This window comes from Caretta caretta, chromosome 6, assembly GCF_965140235.1.
Source record: "Caretta caretta isolate rCarCar2 chromosome 6, rCarCar1.hap1, whole genome shotgun sequence".
In the NCBI taxonomy this organism is placed as follows: domain Eukaryota; kingdom Metazoa; phylum Chordata; order Testudines; family Cheloniidae; genus Caretta; species Caretta caretta.
Window position 1 is genome coordinate 98,202,776 of NC_134211.1, and position 27,593 is coordinate 98,230,368.

Here is a 27,593-nt window from a genome sequence, read left to right on the forward strand (position 1 = left end):
GGCAAACAAGCAGGTCCAGACAGAGGGACTTATGGCTAGACACAGGCATAAGGAAAGGCTGAGGCTGGCTGCACAGCTTGAGGGCAGGGTTTCAATGCAGGAGCAGGCACGTACTTTGCAGTTCCTGGAACAGGAATGGCAGCTAAGGGAGCTCAGCAGAAAGAACTGTTTGAATGGCTAATATCACTAATGGCAGCAAGAGTAACAGCTTCTGCTGCATCAGTCACGGCCAGTGCCCCTCCACGGTACCCTATGATGCAGTCCAGAAACAGCTTGGAAAACTCCAGGGGTGCGTGATCCATGCAATGGGGCCCAATGAGCAGCTGGGCAGAGCAACCTTGCCCCATGCAGCCCACCATATTGACCCCTGCCCCTGTGGATTGCTCCACCCCACCTCCCTGGGCACCAAATGTGGCAAATGGGAAAAGAAGAGAAAGAACAGGGGGCCAGGGACCATGGAACAGTAGGGGGGTTCTATCTTGTACATAGGTTACCTGTTTTCACTTGTTCACTTGGGGTTTTTTTCCGGCAGAGTGGGGTTAGGTTATTTTGTTTATTTGTATCTTTAAGATTCTGTTACTAGTGTTGTGGTGTGGTAATGGCAGCTGGCCTGCCAGGCAACAACTGAATATTATACTTGTATTGATAAACATGCATTAGAACACTTATTTCATCAAGAAAATTTATTGCTATCACTGTATCGCATCACAATGTGTATTTAAAATAAAGGTGAACACATGATCAGGGACAATTAGGAATTAGTATGTAAACAATATTTCTCACTACAGTTATCTACTTCAATCACTACCTTACATCAGTCCATATTGTGAACCAACTGCCATCACTACCACCATTTCAAAAGTTGTCACGTCATTCATAAGTACATTGCCCGGCAATCAAGCCCTTCCTGAGCACTGAAATCCCCACAATCAATGAACCCCTTCCTTACCCCCACAAGCACATTCATAAGAGTACTATTCCCCCTCTTCCATTGGATCATGAAAGTCCATAACGTAGGGCCACAAAGCATCCCTGACTTCTGTTGCATGGGTGCATCCAGCTGTAGTAGGTGAACTTTTAACCAGGATAATCATACTTGACGGATTGTAACTTTTCCATTGACACCTTACATGATACAGTTTGTATCAAATTGAATGCAACTGTGCAATAGTAGGGGCAACAATGATATAAATGGTCATCTTCAATCATACTGCATCACACTTTACATATAAAATAGTAGTCTTAATGTATATTAATATTCCTGATTATTAATTATTAGTACTAAGCATTTGCCTACGGCACAATAGATGGTCATATCACCTTACAGAGAGAATAAAGACACTAATAAAGTATTTTAGTCCCAGTCCCTTCTCTTCCCCTCAGAGCAGCGACATGAGAGATATCCATTGCCTAACAATGGAATGTCATTAGTAGGTATCAGCAAACTCCTAGGATTTGGACAGACTGCTTAAATGCACTTATAAAACTATTGCTTCCTCTGCCGGATCAGAGGAATGTTTTTCTTACTAGACAGTAGTATCAGAGTCAACTGCAAGGTTAATGGTCCGAGTTTACCAGTTAGGGATTGCTCCATGACCGCATCAGCCTGCTGAGGAACTAGTGATGGATCCAGTGTGGTAACACAGGGAAGTCTGATGTGGGAGTGATCCCTGATTGGCAAAGGACACTGTTGCCAAACCTAGAGATTAGCAATCAGAATAAAAACCCAAATAAACCCATGAGATTTATTTCCAGAACAGCCAACACTCAGAATGCAGAAGAACAAAACATTTTTGGCAATTTTAAAAGGGTCTCTCTGTCAAGAGGGAGAGGAGTTTTTGGGGGAAGGCAGACTGAGATACATGACATCCCACTTGGGTCGCCCGGAGAAGTTAGGCCTGCCTACGTTACCATCAGGGGATTGTAAGCCTTAGGCTGTGTCTACACTGCCACTTTCAGGACCAAAACTTTAGTCATTCAGGGGTGTGAAAAAACATAACCCCCCCCCCCCCCAAGCAACAAAAGTTATAGCACTGAAAGGTGCCAGTATAGACAGCGCTTTATCACCGGGAGCCACACTCCCAGCAATAAAGCTACCACTGATCGTTCGGGGTTTTTGTTTTTTTTTTAATCACGAGGAGAGCTATCCCCTGGCGATAAAGCGTGACTACACTACCCACGTCACAGGACTGCCGCAGCCACGCTGTAATGTGGGCAGTGTAGACATAACCCTTAGGTAAGATAGACATGCGTAGACTGTGGTTTTAAAATAATTTTTCTCTAAAGGCTTTGTTTCAACTGTGGAAATAAATAATGTCTGGGTTTTAAGAAGGCTGCTTGATCGCAGATTTACCACTGATCACGGACTACTGAAGAGAAGAACCACAGGTGTCCAATCTCAGTCAGACTTGCTGGGTAAGTCCACATGATACACAGGGTGTTGTAGCCCTGGGTCCAGTCTATGAATAAAATAATTGCAAAATTCCACCCCAGGAAAGGTAAAGGCACAAGGTCTGCCACCTGAGGGGGTGCGCTCAGACAAAGACCATAAAGGGGACAGAGATGCAGCTAGCCCAGCAACCATGAAACTTGCAACATGTTCCCAGTGCAATATGGCACCATGATCTGTTGCACTGTGTCCTGAAAAGAGTGGAAAAAACCACTACTGGGGAAAGGTGCCTGGGTATTCAATGCTGTGCTTCCTGTTTGTCAATTAGGGAAAAATATTGCAGACTCATTTGCATCACAGCTCCCTTTGTAGCGAGAGAGCTATTTCTCTTGTTTAGAGCAGTCACTCTGACTGATCCAGCCCTCTTTCAGCCTTGTTTTTGGTCAATAAATGTAGGCACATCCTGGTGCATTTGTGCACTGTTATATGTTTAAGCCCATTGTTTATACTTCTGGAGATATTCCAGCAGGTAAGAATGTGTCACCCTTAAAGCCAACAGGAAAAAGATTTACAAGAGGCAAAGGGAGTGTGAGGTACTTTAACAGCAGCAATGAGGCCATCTCAGCACAAGTGAAACTGGTGAGAAATGCAGGAAGCTCTGAAGTGTGTTGGCATAGGAGGGCAAGAATTTCAGACCCAGGGCATCTTTAATGTAACGTGGCAGCTGATGAGCAGAAAAACAATAGAAATAGCTACATTCTTTAAGTGATAGGGACAGGTTGCCTAGTATCAGGGAACAGCTGTGATACTCCTGAAATTTTTGGCGCTCACAATTAGAGTTGGCTTTTTTAATTCTCAGACTTTACCCACTAGGTGGTGGAGAGAATTGAGAGGTTCAGAAAGAGAGACAGTGTAAGGGAAGGATCATTTGTGCTAGGCTGATTAGCCTGGTTACTGTCTGACAGTTACACTGCTGGGAACTTAGGGGTTTTTTTCTGGATGAAGGAATCATTCAGAAAATATCAAACTAGTTAAGAGAGAGAAAGCACAAGAGAAGGAAGTATCTTCTGTATTATCTGCATCAAGTTCTAGCTTAAGCATATAAGTAAGGTTGTGTTTTATGACAATTTATTTTGATGTTCTGTAGCAGTAAATATCTTACTTAAGATAACTGTAGTATTTTATTTTAGATAACAGGAAATAAAATCATATTAATACAATCTTTGTTTCCATCATTTGAGGGTTTAGACTAGGATTTTCAAAGTAGCCTAACACAGTTAGGCACCCAAATTCCATTAAAATTCAATGGGATTTGGGCACTTAACTCTATTTGGCTCCTTTGAAAATCCCACTTACCATTTAACATGTAATTGAGCATTCATTTCACTTTTTCCACTGTGTAAGAGCTCCTGTAGGTTCAGGGTGGGTAATGAGGAACCAAGAGGATTGCTGCTCTCACAGCCAGAAGAAACGTAACATGTCAAACAAAACTGATGCTCTGTGCACATAAAGGAACTTCCCCAAACCTCAAGGGAGGATCTGGCCATGGCAAAAAACAGGGTACTTGTAACATCATGATTCATACATGTGCTTAGATACCATGATGAGAGGCACTTTAGGAAAACCTAGATAGACAGACAGACTGACTGACTGACAATCCCAGGACCAAAAGAGTCCCAAGGTTTACCCCTTCTCTTCTACCTTCTCCCAGCAAATTTAAAATTGACCAAAGGAAATAATTTTTTTACACAATACACAATTAGACTGGAGAATGCATTGCTACAAGATATCAAGTTTCCGAAAAGGATCGGCTGTTTATATAGCTAATAAGAATATCCAGTGTTAAAATAGAGGAGCTAAAAATGTTGAATGGGATATAAATATTAATATTTCAAGGCATAAGCTAACCACTAACCAATGGAGGTTAGGAAGAAACTTTGCCTAAAGGCAAATTATTTTGCAGTTCTCTTCCTTCCTCTCTAGTATTTAATGCTGGCAACTGTCAGACAGAATATTGGACTAGATAAGACCATTGGTCCAATCCAGCATGGCAATTTCCATGTCCCTATACGTTAATGGGAGTTTTGTCTGAGTTAGGAGTAAGAACAGAGCCCATGTAAATACTATTTCATTGTTTTTGTAATAAGTTTGAACTTACTCCTTTGTAATAAGTTTGAAGTTCCAGGTTTATTCAGACACTTCTCCATGGATGCCAGGAAAGGCAGCAAACCATATATTTTACCCATAATCAAATTTATCTTTTTGGATGATGGGAAGGAATTACTTGCAGACAAAATGATCACATTGTAATGAATATTCCTTTGTCTTCCATGTCTCTTTGACATCTTATGCTCAGAAGTGAATGATTTTAATGAAACACATTAAGGTAGGGAAGAAGCAATACTCACAGTTATTATAGCATTAATCACTCTAAATAGTCCTGATTTTTTCAGAGTAACTTCATGACCCTCTACAGATGGGGGATCAGTTAGTGAATAATGCCCTGTGGGTTACATCTTACTTATGGGACTAGAATTTCAATCGATCCTTACGTCCTTGGCACATGTGTAAACATCCGCCAGTATTATTAGCTAGTAAACCAGTGGTTTACAGCTCATATCTGTAAATTCATAACTAGCTCAAAACGTCGCTCCTCTGGGTGGGTTGAAAGTTAAATAGCATATGCAGATATCAGCCTTGGCGGGAGTGGAGCCACAGCTGGGCTGGGGTGGGGGTCAGCAGCCGGGCCAGGTGCAGCTCTGTGCCGAGGCTGGGGACAGGGTCAGGCACAGGGCTGGGAGCAGGGGACACAGCTGGCAGTGGAACGGGAGCAGAGCTGGGGAGGTGCTCCCTCCCCCTTTCCCTGTGGAGGGCCCCCTGGACATTCCTCCACACACCCCACAGTTTGGGGACCTCTGAACTAGAGCATAGTGTTGTGCATCCTCATCCCTCATTGAAGTCAGGCTTTGCTGGTAGTTGGACACTGCAAGAACAGGGCCTTCAGAGTCTGAAGATTCAGTTACCTATTCGTTCCCTGGAGCAGTGTTTCTCAAACTATTGTACTGTGACCCCTTTCACATAGCAAATCTCTGAGTGTGATCCCCCTTATAAATTAAAAATACTTGTTTATATATTAAAACACCATTATAAATGCTGGAGGCAAAGCAGGGTTTGGGGTGGAGGCTGACAGCTTGTGATCCCTCATGTAATAACCTCGTGACCCCCCGAGGGGTCCCGACCCTCAGTTTGAGAACCCCCGCCCTAGAGGATGATGCTCCTGATAAGGGCTGAGGCTCCCTGGAATAGCAGCATGGGTGCAGCCTGCACTGCCACTGCCTGTGCTGCACCTGAGCTGTGTCTACTGGATGTCAGTACCCAGGACCATCAAAGTGGCACCTTCTACCAGCAGTGTTTTAGTCCAGTGGGGCCCCATCTTGGTTTGTTCTCAGTCACTACTGTAATAAACATGCTAAATAATACTTCTACTACCATGGTGGGAGGTGGTCCTTCATGTGTTAATGTTATTGCTCTAGGAATGACTCTGAAAAGAAGCAACACAGCCCAGGGCCAAGAGCCCCCTCCCCCCCCCCCCAAGTGCATACAGAGCTATACACCCTTTGGATAGGGCCACTGGCTACTAAATTACCCACTGCCACAGCCTATTGTGGCTCCTAGCTACAGCCCAGAGATGGGTCAGGCAGCCCCAAACAGGGCCAGATGGGACTTTGGTAGGGAAGACAACAGGGTGTTGTACCAGCTACTAGCCCCCTCCATGGTCATGTCTGGGCCGGCCTGCACCTTCTCCATCCCCCCTCCCCCTGCCCTCTCCTCTCCCCTCCCTTCTCCATCCCCCTTTCCCCTGCCCTCTCCTCTCCCTGCTCCATCTCCTCTCCCTTGCCTTCTCCATCTCCCTCTTCCTGCCATCTCCCCTCCCCTGCCCCTCCATGGTCATGTCTGGGCCAGCTGCACCTTCTCCATCCCCCCTCCCCCTGCCCTCTCTTCTCCCCTCCCCTCCCTTCTCCATCCCCCTTTCCCCTGCCCTCTCCTCTCCCTGCTCCATCTCCTCTCCCTTGCCTTCTCCATCGCCCTCTTCCTGCCATCTCCCCTCCCCTGCCCCTCCATGGTCATGTCTGGGCCAGCTGCACCTTCTCCATCCCCCCTCCCCCTGCCCTCTCTTCTCCCCTCCCCTCCCTTCTCCATCCCCCTTTCCCCTGCCCTCTCCTCTCCCTGCTCCATCTCCTCTCCCTTGCCTTCTCCATCGCCCTCTTCCTGCCATCTCCCCTCCCCTGCGTTCTCCAACTCCTCTTCCTCGCCTCCCTTCTCCATCCCCCTCTCCTCTCCCTTCGCCACCCCCCGCCCCCGCCCCGGGGCTGCCGGGCCTCGGGACGTAATACTCCCGGCGACGCGACCGGGTCCGTGGTCATAGCAACCCCGCATGCGGCCAGAGCGGCCCCGCCCCGGCTGGGGGGAGGGGCCGCCGCTACTCGCGAGCCGAGAGAAGGGGGCCGGGCCGGGCCGGCCGCGCGGGGGCCGGGCCGGGGCTCAGGGAGAGGAGCCTGGGGCCAGGCCAGGAGCATGGGAGTGAGGATGGAGAGCGGCAGCAGGAGGAGCCCAGGTAGCGCGGGGCCTGGCGCCCCGCGGCGGAGGGACGGGGCGGGCCTGCAGGGACTCGCCAAGGGCGAAGCCAGCTGGGCGCGGGGGCGACCTCGGCTGCAGCAACACCTTCGTCACGGGCTGGGGAAGGGGAGGGAGACCGATCGCTCCCAGCATCCATTGCTCTACCTGCTCCGACAGGGTGGCGGGGGGAAGCTCCCAGCATGCATCGCTCCACCTGATCTCAGGGGGCAGGCCAGTGGTGGGGGCGCGCTCTCAGCACCCCTGGCTCCAGCCTGATCCCAGGGGGTGGCCCATAAGAACGGCCGTTCTGTGATCCACCAATGATCCATCGAGTCCAGCATCCTGGCTTCTGACAGAGGCCAGGGCCAGGTGCCCCAGAGGGAATGAAGAGAACAGGGCAATCATCAAGTGATCCCTCCCCTGCCGCTCAGTCCCAGCCTCTGGCAGTCACAGGCTTAGGGACACCCAGAGCATGGGGTTCTGTCCTTGATCATCTGGGCTAACAGGCTCCATGAATGTCTCTAAGGCTACATCTACACTACAGCCCAGCTCCACTCTCTGAGATCAACCCACCAGCGGTCGGTTTAGGGGGTCTCGTGAAGACCTGCCAAATCGACAGCAGATCGCTCTCCAGTCGACCCCTGTACTCTACCCCCGATGAGAAGAGTAAGGTGAGTCGATGGGAGAGTTTCTCCTGTTGACCCCCCACGGTGTAGACCCTGCGGTAACTTGACCTAAGGTACATTGACTCCAGCTACGTTATTTATGTCGACTTACCACAGTAGCGTAGACATAGCCTTATTCTTTTTTGAACCCAGTTATACTTTTGGCCTCCACACCATCCCCTGGCAATGAGTTCCACAGGTTGATTGTGCATTGTGTGAAGCTTTACTTCCTTTTTTTTTTTTTTTTAAACTGCTGCCTATTAATTTCATTGGGTGACCCCTGGTTCTTGTGTTTTGTGAAGGGAATAATAGCATTTCCTTATTCAGTTTCTCCACACCATTCATAATTTTATTGTTATGATACCTCTATCATATCCTCCTCTTTAGTTGCCTCTTGTCCAAGCTGAACAGTCCCAGTCTTTATAATCTCTCCTCAGATGAAGCTGTTCCATACCCCTAATCATTTTTGTTGCCATTCTCTCTACCTTTTCCTATTCTAATCTATCTTTTTGTGTGGGGGGTGACCAGCACTGCATGCAGTATTCAAGGTGTTGGCATAGCACAGATTTATGTAGTGACATTATGATATTTTCAGTTTACATTAAACACTCATTAGTAGCAACATATTGGTGCCCTTTTTTTATGTTGCTCCTAAGCATGTGTTGCTGTTATGGGGAGTGTCATCTGACCAAAGGCCTATGAAAAGTAAAGGATGTTTTGGAATGGGAGGGGCAGCCACTTTTTTTGGGGCACGGGGAGGGTGGAGTGGGGAACACCAAGTCTGGCAGGGGAACCCTGGGTTTGGCAGGGGAGCCCCCAGTAACAAAATGGATGAGTGAGCTCGGCTGCCGCGGACTTCATGTTCTACCCTGATGAGGGATGTATGGCTGGGGAGGGCACCATGCACAGTCTGTGGGTGTGGGAGGGGCTGGCTCCTTACACTGACACCGGACATGGGAGGGGAAGGGGATAGATCAGTGCCCTGGAGAGGGGGAATCTCCCAATCCGCCACTGCGAAACAGCACACCTACACCCTGCCACCAGCATCCAAGATAGAGGGGATAGCTCAGTGCACGGGGGTCCCTGATGCTCCCCCAACCTCTTGCAAGCCAGATGCTGAGGAAGGAGGAGACCTTCCAGCTGCGCTTCTTCTGCTCCCCTGACCTCAACTCACCTTCCCCCCCCCGACAAATGTCCCCTACACATGCTGTCTACGCAGGCTCTGTCAGGCAGGATAAGTGGACAGGGCTTTGCCCCTGAAGCTGCACTGAAGAGCCAGGGTCAGGAGGGAAGTGGAAAGATGCACCCTGTGAGTACTGGCTCCCTGTTGAACAGACCCCCCCTGTTGACTCCAGCCCCTGAGCTCAGCCCCATCTGCTTTCTCTATGCAGGCTTTGTCAGGCAGGGCAAGTGGATGGGACTGTGTGCCCTGGAGCTGTGCTGAAGGTCCAGGATCGGAAGGGTAGTGGAAAGATGAAGTTTTGTTTATTTGGGGGGGGGGGGGGGGCGCCAGCGCCAATGCCTCTAAATGCCCCCCCCCATCTCCATCCTTGGATGTGATGTCACAACTGTTACTCTTATGGAGCAGCTATGTTGCTGTTACCAAGTGGTAGGGAAAATGTTCATAAGTGGTGGTTGCCACTGCCCATTCAGCAGATGTTTTCGAGTACTATCCATAAGATGCCAAGATCTCTTTCTTGCGTGGTAGCAGCTAATTTAGCCTATCCTTTTGTATGTATAGCTGGGATTATGTTTTCCAATGTGCATTGCTTTGCATTTATCAACAGTGAATTTCATCTGCCGTTTTGGTGCCCAGGCACCCAGTTCTGTGTCATTCCTTTGTACCTATTCGCAGTCTGCTTTGGACTTCACTATCTTGAGTAGTTTTGTATTCCCTGCAAACTTTGCCACCTCACTGCTACCCCTTTTTCCAGATCATTTACAAATGTTGAACAGCACTGGTCCCAGTACAGATCTCCCTGCTATTTATGTCTGTGCATTTTGAAAACTGACTGTTTATTCCTGCCCTTCACTTCCTGTCTTTTAACCAGCTACTGATCCATGAGAGGACCTTGCCTCTTATCCTATGACAACTTACTTTGCTTAAGAATCTTAGGTGAGGGATCTTGTCAAGAGCTCTCTCAAAGTTCAAGTACACTATATCCACTCAATCACCATTGTCCACATGTTTGTGCCCCCCACCCCCAATAATTCTACTAGGTTGGTGAAGCATGACTTCCTTTTACAAAAGCTGTGTGGACTCTTCTCCAACAAATCATGTTCATCTAGGTGTCTGTTAATTCTGTTCTTTACTACAGTTTCAAACACTATCTGGTTCAGAAGTTAGACTTACCCAGTCTGTAATTGCCAAGATCGCCTCTGGACCTTTTTTAAAAAGTTGGCATTACATTAGCTGTCCTCGAGTCATTTAGTACAGAATCTGATTTAAGTGATAGGTTATGTATCACAGTTAGTAGTTCTGCAGTTTCATATTTGAGTTCCTTCAGAACTCTTGGGTGAATGCCATCTGGTCTTGGAGACTTATTACTGTTTAATTTATCAATTTGTTGCAAAACCTCCTCTATGGATTCATCAGTCTGGGACAGCTCCTCAGATTTGTCACCTAAAAAGAATAACTCAGGTGTGGGAATCTCCCTCATGTCCTCTGCAATAAAAGCTGATGCAGAGATTTCATTTAGCTTTTCTGCAACAACCTTGTCTTCCTTGAGTGCTCCTTTAGCACCTCAATCATCCAGTGGCGCTACTGACTTTTTTTGGCAGGCCTCCTGCATCTGAAGTACTTAAACAAATTGCTGTTAGTTTGTGTCTTTTGCTAGTTGCTCTTCAAATTCTTTTTTGGCCTGCCCAATTATACTTTTACACTTAACTTGCCAGAGTTTATGCTCTTTTCTGTTTTCCTACCTGTACTTTGTCACCTTCTATCCTCTCCTTTTTATTAGGATATAGAGAATCCCCAGAAATAAATCCTTCCCTAAAGGATGTCTGTCCAAACCATGTGGTCCTCCACACTTGTCGGCTTTCCTCCAGCCTTAAGTTTAAAAACTTCTTTACAATCTTTTTAATTTTACATGCCAGCAGTCCGATTCTGTTTTGGTTTAGGTGGAGCCCATCCTCCTGTATAGGTTCCTCTTTTCCCAAAAGATAGGGTGACCATATCTTTCAAAGAGAAAACAAGACCCCACCCTTGCTGTTTCCAGTTGCTGGAACCCTGCCCCCACCCTGTGCCAGGCTGTTGCCCAGTCGCTGGAACCCTGTAGGGGGTCCACATGCTGGAATTCTGCTTTCCCCTACCCAACCCCATCTCTGCTTGCCCCCTCTACACCACACCCAACTTTTTTGACCAAAGTGGTCATTTGTCCTATTTGCTCTTGCCAAGTGAGCAAGAGCAAATAGGACAAAATGCCTCCTTTGGGGGGAGGGGAGAGGAGTTGGGACAGCTGAGATAGGGCTTAAAAAAGGGACTCTCCTGGCCAAAATGGGATGTTTGGTCACCCTACCAAAAGGTTGCCCAGTTACTAAAATGCTCCTCCCTTTACCATTATCTCATCCACATGCTGAGACCTGCAGTTCTGCCTGTCAGAATGGCCTTGCATGTGGAACTGGAAGCATTTCAGAGAATGATATGGAGGTCCTGGACTTTAATCTCTTACCTCACAGCCTAAATTTGGCCTCCAGGATCTCTCTCCTTCCTTTCCTTTTGTCATTGGTACCTACATTTACCACAGTCACCAGCTTTTCCCCAGCAATGCACATAAGTCTCTCTAGCTGTCTTGAGAGATCTGCCACCTTCACATCCAGCAGGGAATTCACCATGTGGTTCTCCCAGTCATCACAAACCCACCTATGTATATTTCTAATAATTGAATCCCCCATTACTATTATTTGTCTCTTCCTAATAACTAGGGTCCCCTCCCCTGGAAGGGTATACTCAGTGCTAGATGATATCCTCAGTTGCAGAAGGTTCCCAACTGACGGACTATTGCCCTCCAGTTCAGTTTGATGTTCTCTTTCCCGAGACTAGCATCCTCTTTAATAGCACAGAGACTGTCAGACAGTGGGTGGGACTGCTCTGTGTCTTGGAAAGTCTTGTCTATGTACCTCTGTCTCCCTTAACTCCCATCATGCATCAGTCCATCCAATCCTAGGGGCAGCCCCATACGGGGAGAGCTGTCAGCATGCATCACTCAGCCCTGATCCCATGGGGCAACTCCCTTGGAGGAGAGCTCACAGAATGTACCACTCCACCTTAATCCCAGAGGGCAGTCCCCTGGGGAGAAGGCTACGAGTATACCTTGCTCCACCCTGATCCCATGGCACAGCCCCGTAGGCAGAGAGCTCCAGCATACCATACCCTAATGTGATTTCATGGAGCTGAAGCATGTTGAAGGGAGTCTGCCAGCTTGAATTCCATTCAGTATCAAAACTGAAGTTAAAAGTAGTTTCAGATAATACTATACTTGCCCCGAGTCCCTTTGTCAATTTTTTTAGCTTTTCAATCACATTTTCCAATTTTTTTTAAATGGCACAAAGGTCCACATAGATCAGATTGCAAAACAGATACCCTAGTGACTGCAATGCATATAAGCAGCTAATGAAATGAAGCATTGTGTGTGCTTAACTTTATGCACTGTGATTAGTTAAGTTGACTGCAAAGGGACTACATCAGCACATAAAGTTCAGTATGCACATAAGTCTTTGCAGGATCAGGGCCTTAGCAGATCTGCTTTATAATAATAAATGTACATGAGTTTTTAATGTTAAAAAGTGCTAATATGGTAAAGATTTGAGTTTCTCACTAATAACCACAGTTTTCAGTGTTCAGACTCTCAGGGTATTATTAATTGTTTATGATGGAAATAAAAATATAACTTGGATTCTGATTCAATTTTCTTGGCTTTGAGGTTTTTGGACAAGTTCTAATTTACAAATAAGAGGCTTTAGAAATTTAAAAATTATTCTTTACATGGATTTAATCCTTTGTGACCTGATCCTGCAAACACTTACGCACATGTTAACTTTACTTCTGAGAATAGTCCCATTGGCATATTTGGGACAAAACAAAAGGAGTAAAGTTAAACACATCTATGTTTACAGGATCAGGCCCTAGCTGTTTTTAAAATGCTCAAGATGTTTTTAGATCTAAAACAACAACATGTGCTATTTCCTAGCCATCTTTTGTGACAATTGTAAAATGAGGGTAGTACTAAACCATGGCTACTACACTATTCAGCACCATGCTGAAGTGCCATAGTGATATACAAGTAAGTTCAAGTCAACAGGGATGACATTACATTATCATGCAGTATATCAGTGGTGTCAGTTCAAATCTATGGTGACACTGACAAGATGATTTTTCTGCAGACATTGTTTTGCTATCAAAACCGCAGTTTTAATGTGAGTTTTAAGAATACTTAGAAAAATGAAATTTGGTGCAGAAAAATACTATCTGTGCCTAAGATTTTTAGTATTACGTTCTCTATAAGGTACTCTCAAAATGTTTTACCTGCAGATTACTCACTCAGTATAAAGAAGATCCACTTACAGGCTCACTTCCTTCCCAAATCCTCCTCCATCTCTTACTATTGATTCTCAAATAGTTTTTCTGTGGGCCCATAAGGATTCTGTGGGGTTCTAGTTGTCCAGAGCTTCAGCTGAGACTAGTAGTCTTCCATCTGTGCAGTGGTATTTGCATGAGTTACTCCCGCTAGTGTGAGTTTAAAATATGTTACAAGCATGGAAGAATTAGACCCTTCTATTTTCTATACAATTTTACACTTATTCCATATATCAAATGGGACTTCTGTTCACGTCAATGGGAATTTTCGGTAGAGATCAAGCTTTAGGATATTGCCTTAGGTTATGTTATATTATTTAGTGGTGTGGAATTCTTCAGGACAATATGTGATGGAATGTCTTGGCACAGTTCAAACAAGGGTATGGCTTCTTGCCCTATAAAAATGTAAAATAGGGTTGAAATATAGGGTAGTTGGTTCTTTTTCCCCCCAGGATTAATTTGAAAAGAACATGGTTCACTTTTTAAAATTCCAGGTACAGAATTAAACCCAACATTTACTGTACTGATCCCAGAAGCCGGTTAGGTTAGTCACAGATTCGTGTTATTTATGGCCGTATAAGGAATATAATCATCCAAATAAAAATAATTTAAAGCTAGTAGTCTACATTAGGTTCTTTATCTTCCACGGCCTTTGCTGGGCACATTTCTGAGCAGAAATAAAATGGTAGGCTTATTGCTTATCAATGACGCACAAGTGTGCCGTTACTCTGTTACGGCAACACAGAAATCTTTTAATTACCACAAGGATGTTGCTATATTTCTGTAATTTGAATGGGCTTCAACGTGTACCAAACAAAAATACTTCATTTATTCATAAGTAACACCGGCCCTTTCAGTTCCTTCCATCAGTGTAGATACTGACACTGCTCTGATCTAACTATGAGCTGGAAGGGCATTCAGAGTATTTACATTCAAATATGACCACTTGTGCTGCTTGTGTATTTCTCTGTATAACACTTTGCTAACAAATAGGTTTTAAACTGGAGCAGGACAATCATATCCTAGGACTGTCTGAGTTTTTGGAGCAATTTTGATTTCTGAAAATGTTCATTGGCCAGTCAGGGCAGTGGAAGAATAATGAATTAGTGATGTTTAAGGGGAAAAAGCAGTCAGAGGCTTAGAAGTAATGTTTTAAAGATAAAGTCATACTTTAGACATAGGAGAGTTTTCCATTTTGGGGGCAACTCTACCTTAGGCTTCTGTTCAGCAAAACACTTACAAGTGTATTTAATCATGTGAGTAACCCAATCCCAATGCAGCAAAGCACCTAAATTCGTGCTAAAATTAGAGTATGAGTAGTTTCATTGAATTTCAAAGACACTACTAGGGAGACAAGGTGGGTGAGGTAATATCTTTTAGTGGAAACAAAAAAAAACTACTGACCGGTCCAAGTTAAACATGCGCTTAAGTGCTTTTTGAATTGGGGAACCTAAATTATCAACCATATCCACCATTGCTCACCATTTCCCATTCAGCTGTTGTGGCAGAGCTCCAATCTTGTCCCCAGGGGGTCCCATGCTTCCAGGTGGTTTATGCTAGCTTTAGAGGCTCTCTGCAACCCTCCACATAGCCCTTCTCTCTCTAGGGCCAGGGATACAGTCTACTGAGCCCTTTTCATCATAAGCCAGCAATGGAGGTTGGTGAGAATTCCCAGTCTCTGTTGCTCCTACAGCCTCATGCCAAAACAGTTTAGCCTCCTGTCCTGACAGGGGCCTGTTTTCCCCTCCCAGGAGGTGTTTCTGTAGTGGTGGGTTGGGGGGAACCTAGGCCCACCCTCTTCTCTGGGTTCCAACCCAGGGACCCTAATGATGGCAGCCAACCTTTTACTGCCAGAATTGCTACATTTCCCTACATTCTTCCCCACAGCTCTCCTGCTTTTCCCTTACCAATGACTTGAGGGTATCTTCATTAACCAGCCCTTCAGCCACACTTCCTTTCCTCTGGCTCTCTCTCTCTGCCTGACTTGAATGATCCCTTTTATATTATCAGAGGGGCTTAATTAGAGTCAGGTGGTCACATTAGCTTAATGGCCTCACCTGACTCTTTGCAGGTTAATTGGAGTCAGGTGTTCTCATTAGCCTGGACCAGGCCCTGCTCTGGTCAGTCAGGGAACAGAAAACTGTTAATCCAGTGGCCAGTATATCTCGACTGTGCTGAACCCAACTGGCCTGGGTCTATCACAATGTGCATTTCCTAAACTGCAGTGAGCCTGGGCTGCTTCAACTCTGCTGTGGATTAAGAGTACATTCAAGTCAGTGGAGGTGTGTTAATGCAGTGAGAACCAGCGCAAGTGCTCATTTAGGACTGAATCCTGTAAAGTGCTTTTTACTCTCTACTCTTACTGAATTGCAGACATTTAGCACCTCACTCAGTCAGGCCTTCAGGTAATGTGCCAGTCACTAGCATGCTAGTGTATACTATGGGGCCTAGTCTACACCTAAAACTTAGGTCAACCTAGCTACATTGCTCAGGGATGTGAAAAATTTACACAGCTGGGAAACATAGTTAAGCCAACCTAAGGCCTGATGCAGACACCACTAGGTCGATGGAAGAAATCTTCTGTCTACCTAGCTACCGCTTCTTGGGGAGGGTTGGGGGTAGAGGTGGATTAAAGTGATTGGAAAAACCTTTCTGTTGCTGTAGCAGGCATCATCAGGCTTGTCTATGCTTAGAACACTACAGCGGCACCACTCAGCACTTCAGTATAGACATTGCCTACACTGACAGGAGGAGTTCTTCTGTCGGTGTTGGTAATCCATCTCTCTGAGGCTATGACTACACTAGCACTTCTGTCGGTATAATTTATATGTTTCAGGGATGTGAAAATAAAAACCCTTTGAGCAACATAAGTTACACCAACAGAAGCATCAGTGTGGACAGCACTGTGTCGGAGGGAGCCACTCGTTGGAGGTGGTTTAATTAGGTCGACGGGAGAGCTCTCTCCTGTCTGCGTACAGCAGCTACACGAGTGATCTTACAGTGGCACAGCTGCATTGGTACAGCTGTGCCACTGTAAACTTGCTAGTGTGGACATGACTTAAAAAGCAGTAGCTGGATTGACAGAATAATTCTTTCGTTGACCTAGTGCTGTCTACACAGAGACTTAGATCATCTTAACTACGTCGCTCAAGGGTGTGGATTTTTCACACTCCTGAGTGATGTAGTTATGCTGACCTAATTTTCTAATGTAGATCAGGCCTACACTACATGCTACAGTGGCAAAGCTGAGTGCCGTAGCTGTGCCACTGTAGGGTCTGTAGTGTAAAGAAGCTGCTAATGTATTAGGCTATGCCTAAACTGAAAATGCTACAGGATAGACTCTCACTACAGTGATGGGAGGGGTTCTTCCTGATGACTTAGCGCTGTCTGCGTCGGGGGTTAGGTCAGCATAGCTATGTTTCTGAGGTATGGCTTTCTCACATCCATGAGAGACGTAGCTGTGCCAATGTAAGCTTTCGTTGTAGACCAGCCCTTAGTGCTCCTACACATTGAGGTAGAGCAGTCAGAAGAATGATTACGATTTACTGATGCTTGTGTTCCTGAGGGTATGTCTACACTGGTAGAGTTACGGCACCAGCAGGTACAGCGCCGCTCAGAGAGCATTGAAAGGAAGCCACTGTTGTGTGTTCACACTCTCAGCTGCCTGAGCAATAGCATGTTCACACTTGTGGCACTTGCAGCGGTATTCGGAGCGGTGCAGTCTGGGCAGCTATCCCACAGAGCATCTCTTCCTCTTCTGCCACTAAGAGTTGCGGGAAGGCAGAGGGGGCCCCGAGGCATCCTGGGTCCTGTCCCAATGCCTTGTGATGCATTGCTTCGCATCCCAGCAATCCCTGTGCTTCCATCTACATTTGGCGCCATCTTTCAACAGTTTGTGTACTGCGCCCGCTGCCTCTTCGGTCTGCAGGAATGCATCCCACACTGTTGAGCAATATGGTGCTCACTCTGACTAACACATCATGAGTGGCAGTGGAGTTATTCCTTAAACTACAAAGGCAAGAGGAGTTTGACATTGATCTCGCCATGTGTAGTAGCTGTGACATTAGATTGCTTGTGGTATTCATGGAGGTGCTGACCACAGTGGAATGCCACTTTTGGGCTCGGGAAACAAGCACTAAGTGGTGGGATCACATCGTCATGCACATCTGGGATGATGAGCAGTGGCTGCAGAACTTTCACATGAGGAAAGCCGCATTTATGGGACAGTGTGATGAGCTCACCCCAGACCTGCGACACAAGGACATGAGAATGAGAGCTGCCCTGTCGTTGGAGAAGCGCGTGGTAATTGCACTGTGAAAGCTGGCTACTCCAGACTGCTACCGATCGGTTGCTAAACAGCTCAGAGTTGGAAAGTCGACTGTTGAACGTGTATTGACTGAAGAGTGCAGGGCCGTTAATCACATCCTGCTCCGAAAGACCATGACTCTGGACAATGTGCGTGACATTGTGGATGGCTTTGCACAAATGGGCTGCCCTAACTGCGGAGAGGGCGATAGATGGCACACATATTCCAATTCTGGCACCAGACCACCTAGCCACCGCGTACACTAATAGGAAGGGGTATTTGTCTATGGTTCTCCAGGCGCTTGTGGATCAATGTGGGCGTTTCACAGACATTAACACAGGCTGGTCCGGAAAGGTGCATGACTCACGCATCTTTCAGAACACTGGCCTGTTCAGGAAGCTGCAAGCAGGGACTTTCTTCACAGACCAGAAGATCACCAAAGGGGAAGTTGAAATGCCTGTTGTGATCCTGGGAGATCCTGCCTACCCCTTAATGTCATGGTTTATGAAGCCATACACAGGGAACCTTGACAGCAGCAAGGAGCGGTTCAACAAAAGGCTGACCAAGTGCAGAATGACTGTTGCGTGTGCTTGTAGCCATTTAAAGTCCCACAGGCGCTGCCTATATGGGAGGCTGGACCTGGCTGATGACAATATTCCTATGCTTATAGCTGCATGCTGTATGCTCCATAATATTTTTGTGAAGGGAAGGGTGAAAGCTTCACTCAGGGCTGGAACGCTGAGGCTCAGCTCCTGGAGGCAGAATTTGAACAGCCAGAGACTAGGGCTATTAGAGGGGTGCAGCGCGGGGTCATAAGGATGCTTTGAGGCAGCAATTTGAAGATGAACGGCACTAATATTTTGTTGCTATGCTCTGGAGTGCAGTGCTTGTAATACTAGGAGATGATTGAGATTGGTGCATGTGATGCACTGTGAAGGTTTAAGAAAATTGCCTGTTGCTTTGCAGGGCTCTGTTTGCTTTAAATTATTGGAATAAAGATTGCTTTCAAACCAAACAATTCTCTTATTAAAAAACAACAACCAGAGAAGAGAGAGAAACAGAAAAACACATCAGCACTGTGGGGAATGGGGGAAGGAAGGGTCCCAGGAGGAGTGGGGGTCCAGGGACAGTTAAAGATTTGTGTATGTCCAGGTATCATATGCAACCTTGTCCTTTGGAGTACAGTGCAGCAGGTACTGTACTTCAGCAGGGCTAAACTGCAGAGGGATGGGTGCTGAGTGCAGAGGCTACTGGGAGTCTGCAGCACTGGACTGTGACGAGGAAGGAGTGGAATGAAGCGGGTACAGGCTGGAGCCAGGAGGTTGATAAGAGTGTATTGGTGGTGTCTGCAGGGGTGCATGGGAAAGAGTTTTGTGACAGCGGCTGCCGGGGAGGGCAGGTGCGGAGCTGCTCGGTTTGCAGTGCTCGTAGTGCCTGGAGTGTGTCCGCTTGGCACTCCATAATGTTTAAGAGCCGCTCTGGGGCTTCGTCCTGGCGTGCCATATTCTCCTTTCGGTCGCTCTTCTCACTGTCCCACCATTCCTTCAGTTCTTGTTTTTTGGCTGCAGAGTGCATCATGACATCACGCAGGAAGTCCTCTTTAGTTCTTCGTGGCCGCTTTCTAATTCTGCACAGCCGTTCAGCCGGCGATAACAAAGAGGGAGGCTGGGCTCCAAAGGTCATATCTGTGAAGCCAAAATTTAACATTTTACAGAAGCAGTATTGTTTGCAACACACACACCACTGATTCAGTGATTTAAAGCACAGCCGCTATTCACATACCTGTCACTAACTGGCAAGCACACATGAGCCACAAGATCCTAAAAATGGTGAGTAACCACAGGGGTAGGGGAAATCAGTGTTCCAGGACTGTACTGTACACTTGGCATGTGGCTCTTGGGGAGAGCCAGCACTGTAGGGGGGGGCCTTATAATCATTCCTGTCCGCACATTTTCCACTGGCTGTGTTCATTATGGAAGAAATCTCGCTGCTGAGGGTGAGCAGGGACTCAAGGGAAGGTCTTTTCCAAGACTACACCTTCCGCCCTGGCCCTTATGCAGCTCGCCTCTGTGCAGCAATGGTGTCCAGCCCCCCACCCCTCAGTGACAGCAGAGTGGTGCGGGAGCGTTACCCTTCATGGGGCAAGAAACGAGGCAGCTCTGCCAAAGAACCTGTGGCAGCAGATTGCCCAGTATGTCCATGAGAGTTTTGAGGAGATCTCTGAGGCAGATTCCCGTGAAGTGAGGGAGTCAATCAGCACCCTCTTCCACCTCTCAGACTAGGCATGTGGTTGTACACGCATCATACAGACTCAAGCCTGCTTTCTGCAACCGTCCTGCCCCCAACAACTCGCTTCAGCGATTCCCAAAATCAAAGCCACTTACCAGGGGCCTCCTCTCCTGTTTGTGCTTCGCCAAGCTCCGACAGCTGTGACTGGCTAGCCTCCTCCGGGGTAGAGAAGAGCTCCTGGCTGCATGCATCTCTGACCTCCGAGTCATCCTCTGCCTCTGGGTCCCCCTCCTCCTCCACATCCTCTTCCAAGATTTCCTCTTCCTGGCTCGGTCCACTCTCAACTGGCATGCGAGTCATCGAAGTATCCACAGTGGCCTTTGCAGTGGAGGTGGGGTCGCCACCACATATCGCATCCAGCTCTTTGTAGAACCGGCAGCTCATGGGCGCAGCACTGGAGCGGCAGTTTGCCTCCCACGCCTTGTGGTAGGCGTTCCGGAGCTCCTTCCCTTTGACCCTGCACTGCAGCGTGTCCTGGTCTTGGCCCCTTTCTGTCATACATTGTGAAATCTGTCTGTAGGTATCAAAATTCCTACAGCTGGAGCGCAGCTGGGACTGGACAGCCTCCTCTCCCCAAATGCTGATGAGGTCCAGCAGCTTAGCATTGCTGCAAGCGGGGGATCACCTGGTGCGTGGAGCAGGCATGGTCACCTGGAAAAAGGCGCTGAGACCTCTGCATGCGTCATTGAGCAAACAGGAAGGGGACTTTCAAAATTCCAAAGGAATTTACAGGAATTTACAACTTCCCCATCAGCAAACTGAAGCTTTTAATTAGGAAAAAAATTGTAATGAATTTTTTCAAGATTTGCTGATTTCATATAAAAAAGACTCTTTTGGTATCCTTTTGTTTGAGTCAGTTTAACACAGGGGCGGGCAAACTTTTTGGCCTGAGGGCCGCATCAGGTTTCTGAAACTGTATGGCAGGCTGGTTAGGGGAGGCTGTGCTTCCCCAAACAGCCAGGCGTGGCCCAGCACCCACCCCCTATCAGACTCCCCCTGCTTCTCACCCCCTAACAGTGCCCCCAGGAGTCCTGCCCCATCCAACCCCCCCTGTTCCCTGACGGCCCCCTGGGACCCGTGCTCCATCCACACACATCCCCTGCTCTCTGTCCCCTGACCACCCCTGGAACCTCCATCCCTAACTGCCCCCTGCCGCCCCATCCAACCACCCCTTCTCCCTGTCCCCTGACCGTGCCCGGAACCCCCACCCTGACTGCCCCCTGCCGCCCCATCCAACCTCTCCGCTCATTCCTGACGGTCCCCCTCCACCAGGATCCCTGCCGCCATTCAACCCCCATGTTCCCCACCCTCTGACCACCTCAACCCCTATCCACACCCCCAGCCCCTGACCACCCTCCGAACTCCCCTGCCCTCCGTCCAACGCCTCCTGCTCCCTGCCCCTTGCTGTGCTGCCTGGAGCACCGGTGGCTGGCGGCGCAGTGGCATCACAACAGACGGCTGCGCCACGCAGCACAGAGCACTGGGTCAGGCCGGGCTCTGCAGCTGCGCTGCCCAGGAGCTCACAGCCCTGCCGCCCAGAGCATTGCGTTGGCAGCGCAGTGAGCTGAGGCTGCGGGGGAGGGGGACAGTGGGAGGGGGGCCAGGAGCTCAGGGGCCAGGCAGGAGGGTCCCGCGGGCCATAGTTTGCCCACCTCTGGTTTAACACAAGGTTATTTCATTCATCATATTACTTTCTAATCAATCAATCAATCAGTTAGTGTTATTTTGCTTTTCGTTTGGGATTTTTTTTTAACTGTAAAACATAAATATCTTTCAGTTTGTTCATTTTACATTGTTTATGCAATGTGTTAGTAGGTTATTTGTCTTGGAGCACTGAGAGAACTAGCACACTGTTGGGCATTAGTAGTAGATGTAAAGAAGAGCTTCCTGCATGTAATTCAGCATGCCTATTAATAGTACCTATCTAGTTAATGGACTACATAGCGTTACCATGGTACATATGGCAGACACTGATATCTGTTGTAGGAAGCACATCACTTCCATAACATTCCAGTTTTACATCCAATGTAGTTGATTACATGCAAAATTCAAACACAGCAAAATTGGAATTTCATTTTAAATGCATATTATTGAATTTTTTTGGTATTGAATATGTTTTGTTCAAAAAGTCTAGGAAATTACAAGAACTCTCATCCGGCAAACACCGCTCATCTCATATTAAATTATAAAGTTAACTGCATTAAAGTCAGATTAATGATCAAATCTTTGTCACATCAAAGTCAATGGGCGTTTTGTCACTGACTTCACTGAGACCAGAATTTGGTCCAGGATGCTTGTATTCAGTTTGCATAAACAAAAAAAATCATAGTTAAGACCACTATGTGCTCAATTTTGCCTTTGATTTTAAAAACAGTTTTTGTAGCTTCAAAAGTAGGTGCAGGCTCTTTTCACTTTGCTTCCCATAGGACAGCCACAAACAAGCCTAGTACCTAATTTTCAAATGAAATGGAGCTTTTTCAAAGCTGTCATTGCATCTGGCTGGCTCTTAAAGTGAATGATTACAAAATGGCATGTAGGAGTTGAATAATCCCTCAGGAGACCACAAAACCTTGCAGACTTCTTCTATGCATGTGCCCCATGTTTTTCTAAATGATAAAGTGAAATCATCATGCTAGTATAAGTAGAAGTGGTAAACTCCTGGGCTTACATCTTGCTTATTAAGGCCATGTCTACACTACCACTTATGTTAGCAAAACTTTTGTCTCTCAGGGGTGTGAAAAAACATCCCCTCTTGGTGACATAAATTTTGCCAGCATAAGCGCTCTTGTGCACTGTACTATGTCAGTGGGAGAGCGTCTCATGCCTACATAGCTACTGCAACTCATTGAGCTGGTTTTATTTTGTCAACTGGAGAACTCTCTCCCCTCAGCATTATGCGGCTACACGAGTGCTCTTACAGCGGCACAGCTGTACTGAGTGCCACTGTAAACTTGTAAGTGTAGACATGGCCTAAGTTTCAGGACAATACAAATTTTTGTGGACAATTTATAAATCCTATTATAGGGCCTGAGTTTGAAATGCTGACCGACCCTTAATTATTGTAGTAGTCAGATATACGTTACTCTGTCCCTTCAGCATTCCTTCTCAAAAACAGATTCCGGGACAAATTCTTTCCACTTTATTCACTCAAGTAGTCCTATTGAAGACCTTGGGATTGGGAATGTGAAGGCTCAGCCCTAGGTTTGTGAGGTCCTGTGCAAGATACTTGAGAAGAGGTTGGATTGGTCTGTTAGAATTCTGTAATCTCTCTTTCATATAGGAGGTAGAAGGAAAGGATTTCAACAGCTGGTAGATGATGATGGATCAGGGGGATGGAGAAGACCTGGGGTCCATATTTATCTTTCAAGGTTGTGGAGGGAATCAATGAAGGTGGCTGTACTTGCCAAGATGAACACTAACAAAGATGCACTGCTCCCCTTCCCACTCCCATAAAGTACAGGGCCCTATCAGCCATTCAGTTAGCACATGGCTAGGATTAGCCTACAGTCTATGGGGAGAGTGTATACAAGTCTATATGCCTGCTCCTGTTCCTTGTCAGAAGTATCCCATGAAGCACTGTGCTATAATGACCACTTTGGAGCACTGCAGAAACCAATTCAAAAAATTCCATCATATCGAAGGAACAAAGACCTAAATGTGCAGTTATAGGAAAGAATAAGTGTCAGAAGGTTCAATGGCAGGAAGGGGGATTTAAATCACTAAATTTTAAGAAAATGACTTAAATCATGATGAAGTTCGTAAAAATAATTTGATAATCTGTGCTAATGCAACTTTAGATTTCAAAATGTAATTGTAGATGGGAATCATCCAGCGAGGGTGTCTCTGGAGGGATCCCACTAGCATCTGTTCTTGGCCTAGTGCCATTCAGTATCTTTATCCGTGTTGTGGAAGGAAATATAAAATCATTTCTGGTAAAGTTTTCAGGTGGCATAATAAGTGGTGGAATGGCAAATAATAATTGTGGGGACAGGCAAGTTATACAGAGTGATCTGGATTGCATGGTAAACTGGGCTCACTTGAACAAATTTGTGTTTTAATACAGCCAAATGAAAGGTCATATATACATTTTGGAACAAAGAATGTGGGTCAGACATGGGGTGGGGGGGACGTACTGTATTTTGGAAATCAGACATTCAGGAAAGAATGTAGGGATCATTTTAGATTATCATCTGTACATGATTTCCGAGTGCACTGTGGTGGCTAAGGAAGCATATTAAATCTTTGGATAGGTAAACAGGGGAGTATCAAATAGACGTAGGGATGTGTTATTTACCAGTGCATATGGCATTAATGAGACCATTACTGGAATATCATGTCTCGTACTGTGTCCCATTCTGGTTCCACTATTTGGAAATAATGCAGAAAAGAGCTTTGAGAATGATTTGCGGCCTGGAGAATCTGCCTTACAGTAAGAGATTAAAGTAGCCCAGTCTGTTTGATTTGTGCAAGATAAGGTTAAGAGGGAGTCTATCATGATGTATATAAGTGTGTACCCAGGGAAAAGATTCTGATAATAAAGTGCTCTTTACTTTAGCAGACAAAGGCATAAGAAAATCCAATGACTGGATGCTGAATCTAGATAAATTCAGACTGGAAATAAATTGTACATTTTTAACGGACCTGTGTTATACAGGAGATCAGACAGGATGATTAACATGGTCCCTTCTGGCCTTAAAACCGCTGAAACAGAGAGTAGAGTTAACCATGGAAATAGGGTTGCCAACTTTCTAATCGCACAAAACCGAACACCCTTGCCCTACCCCTTCTCTGAGGCCCCGCCCACCCCATCCCTTCTCTGAGGCCCCGCTCCCCGCTCACTCCATCCCCCCTTCCTCTGTCGCTCGCTCTCCCCCATACTCACTCACTTTCACCGGGCTGGGGCAAGAGGTTGGGGTGCAGGAGGCGGTGAGGGCTCCAGGTCAGGGTGCAGGCTCCAGGGTGGGGCTGGGGATGAGGGGTTTGGGGTGTGGATGGGGGCTCAGGGCTGGGGCAGGAGATTGGGGTGCAGGAGGGAGTGTGGGCTCTGGCTGGGCGGTATTTACCTCAGATGGCTCCCAGCCTGGCAGCTCAGCGGGGCTAAGGCAGGCTCCCTGCCTGCCCTGGCTTCACGCAGCTCCCAGAAGCGGTGGCATATCCCAACTCCGGCTACTAGGCAGAGGGGCCAGGGGCCTCTGCGCACTACCTGCACCTACAGTCGCTGCCCCCACAGCTCCCATTGGCCGTGGTTCCTGACCAGTGGGAGCTGCAGACCTGGCATTTGGGGTCGGGGCAGCACATGGAGCCCCTGTGGCCACCTTTGCACTTAGGAGTCGGACATGCCAGCTGCTTCCAAGAGCTGCATGGAGCCAGGGCAGGCAGGGAATCTGCCTTAGCCCCCCGTTGCACTGCCATCTGAAGTTTTAGTGGCCAGTGGAGCTAACCAGAGCCGCCAGGATCCTTTTTTAATGGGGCATTCCTGTCATAAACTGGACACCTGACAACCCTACATGGAAACAACATCCCTTGGAATGTAGTGAATTCTCTGTCTGTCTAAGTTTTTAAATCAAATTTGGATGTCTGTTTCTGAAAGAAATGCTCAAAGTGAAAAAAAAATTGGGTTTGATGCAGGAATCATTTGATGAAATTTTATGGCCTGTGTTACACAGGATGTCCGACTAGATGGTCATAATTGTCTCTTCTGGCCTTAATTTATTAATACAATTTATAATGAACTAAATTATCATTATTTTGGTTTTTAAAATGTCACTACTAGAATGATATATTATTTTAATATGAGAAAAATATTGATAATTAAGGTCTTAATCCCACAAATATTTAAGTAGATATGTAGGTTTACTCATATTAATAGACCCATTATCTTCAATAGAACTTCTCATGATTAAAGTTAAGCATGTGCATAAAAGTGTATGCAGCATCAGGGCTACTATTGTATTTTTATTTTTAAAACAGTCTCAAACATAAAATCTTTTTCAAAACAGAAGCCTGAAGTTAACATCCTAAATCCAATATCTAAGCATTTTAAAAGTTGGTTTTCAAAGGTAACTAAATGACTTAGGAATACAAGTCTGACTTCACTGAAACTGAAAACCTTGAAGAAAGACTATAGCCCAGTCAAAGTGTGTCATCTGTCTTGATGTGCAGAAGTTCAGTATGTCAGAAAGTGGTGTTGGTTGTAAAAATAGCCCTGCTACTTCCTTATCAGTTTTGTATTTGAATTTGTGTTGATCTCACTGGAAGGATGTTAATGAGACACAGAATTGTCTTTTTCAGTATAGATGAATGTTTTATATATCTTCTTAAAAATTTTATGTAAACTCTGAAATTCTGCTAACAATTAGGAAACTAATTAAGAAAGAAGCACGGAATATCCACCTTAGCAATTTAAGACTATAAAATGGGAAGAAAGTAAGATCTGGCAACAGGTAAACAAAAAAAACAACATTTTAATGGAGAAATCATTTAAACAAAATATTTTTTAAACAAACAAAAAGAATCATGATTGATATCCATCCTTGCCACTGGCTGGAGAAAAAAAAAGTAAATGATTCGCATCCAGTTTTCCCTTCTGTACTGCATTGTATCCTTCATTAGCAAGCAAGGCTCACAAAAGGAAGCAATTACAAGCATTAACAATGTACTAAAGGACCTAATTGATTTTTGATGTTTCTTATGTAATTTTGTTTACATTCTGTACCTTGGGAAGCTGCATATATGACAAAACTCTTGTGTAAATTACCCAGGGTGAACAATGCAATATCTCTAAAATTTGAATAAATGTGTGGCTTCCTACTGCGGTTATTTGCATTAGGTATCAAATATATATATCCATGTACTTATTGGAGGAAAAAATCGTTTTCTGAAATGACACATTTAAATCTGACTAATTTCCTAAATAAAGCTAAAACTGGTTTATACAGTTCCCAGTTCAGTTCTACATATGTGTTAGCAAAAAGTTTAAATCTGTGGTCAAAGGTGTTTACAATGGAATCATTTATATGTACACGGAAAGAAAAGCACAGGCTGTTTGGGGAAGCACAGCCCTCCCTACCCGGCCCTCCACACTGTTTCACAACCCCGATGTGGCCCTTGGGCCAAAAAGTTTGCCCATCCCTGATTTAGATTGTTCGAAGTGATAGGTACAAGTCTTATTACCTTTATTCCCCTTCCCATCTTCCCAGAACTAGTCATCTTTACTCACCCCCTGACTATCCAAGTCCCCCAGAAAACATGCCCTATTGTCAAGCTTATGTATATTCTGTCGCCAGGGAATTTCCTGAAGAATCTGCCCCTTGTGCTCCCAAATATAAGCCTTACATTTTAATTTCTAGTCTTTTTGGTTGTGAAGATAACCTTGAAATATGTACGGAGTGTAAACTGACATAATGTTGTCTTCCTGAATAGGGAACTATAGGGCCTGTTATTAGATGGTTTTGTGTCTTCAGCTAATTTTCTGAGGTCCCTGTAGCTTGGGGGCAGACCTTGCTCCTCCTCAGGAGAAAGATTCAGAGGAAACTCTGCAAGATATCTCCCTCTTCACTCTGTCTTTTGGGTTTTCCTCTGGTAGACGGGTGATTTAGATCATTGTTTTGTTTTTTACAAATGTACATGTATTAATAGTAAAAGGCTGATACAGTAACACCAAATATTTCACGTTACAGTTAAACAGGGTGCCATCTGCTGGTGAAAAAATTGTCTGCTTTTACAGACGGCTGTAATGTAAATGAATGATGA

The 27,593-nt window shown here is 46.0% G+C and overlaps 1 protein-coding gene across 5 annotated transcripts in view; it reads left to right on the forward strand.

The window, feature by feature from the left end:
* The first annotated feature begins 6,840 nt into the window (after positions 1–6,840).
* The window catches only part of SPATA7 (spermatogenesis associated 7), a 79,883-nt gene continuing 59,130 nt past the window's right edge, over positions 6,841–27,593 (forward strand). For 2 of the 5 annotated variants that reach the window (XM_048854620.2, XM_075129822.1), the window contains exon 1: positions 6,842–7,004. In XM_048854620.2, coding sequence (XP_048710577.2) covers positions 6,965–7,004 — 40 coding nt within the window. In that variant the 5' untranslated portion in view covers positions 6,842–6,964. Of the gene's footprint in view, positions 7,005–7,532; positions 7,746–27,593 lie in introns of all 5 variants that reach the window. The other 3 variants (XM_048854623.2, XM_048854622.2, XM_048854621.2) reach the window with 3 other exon arrangements.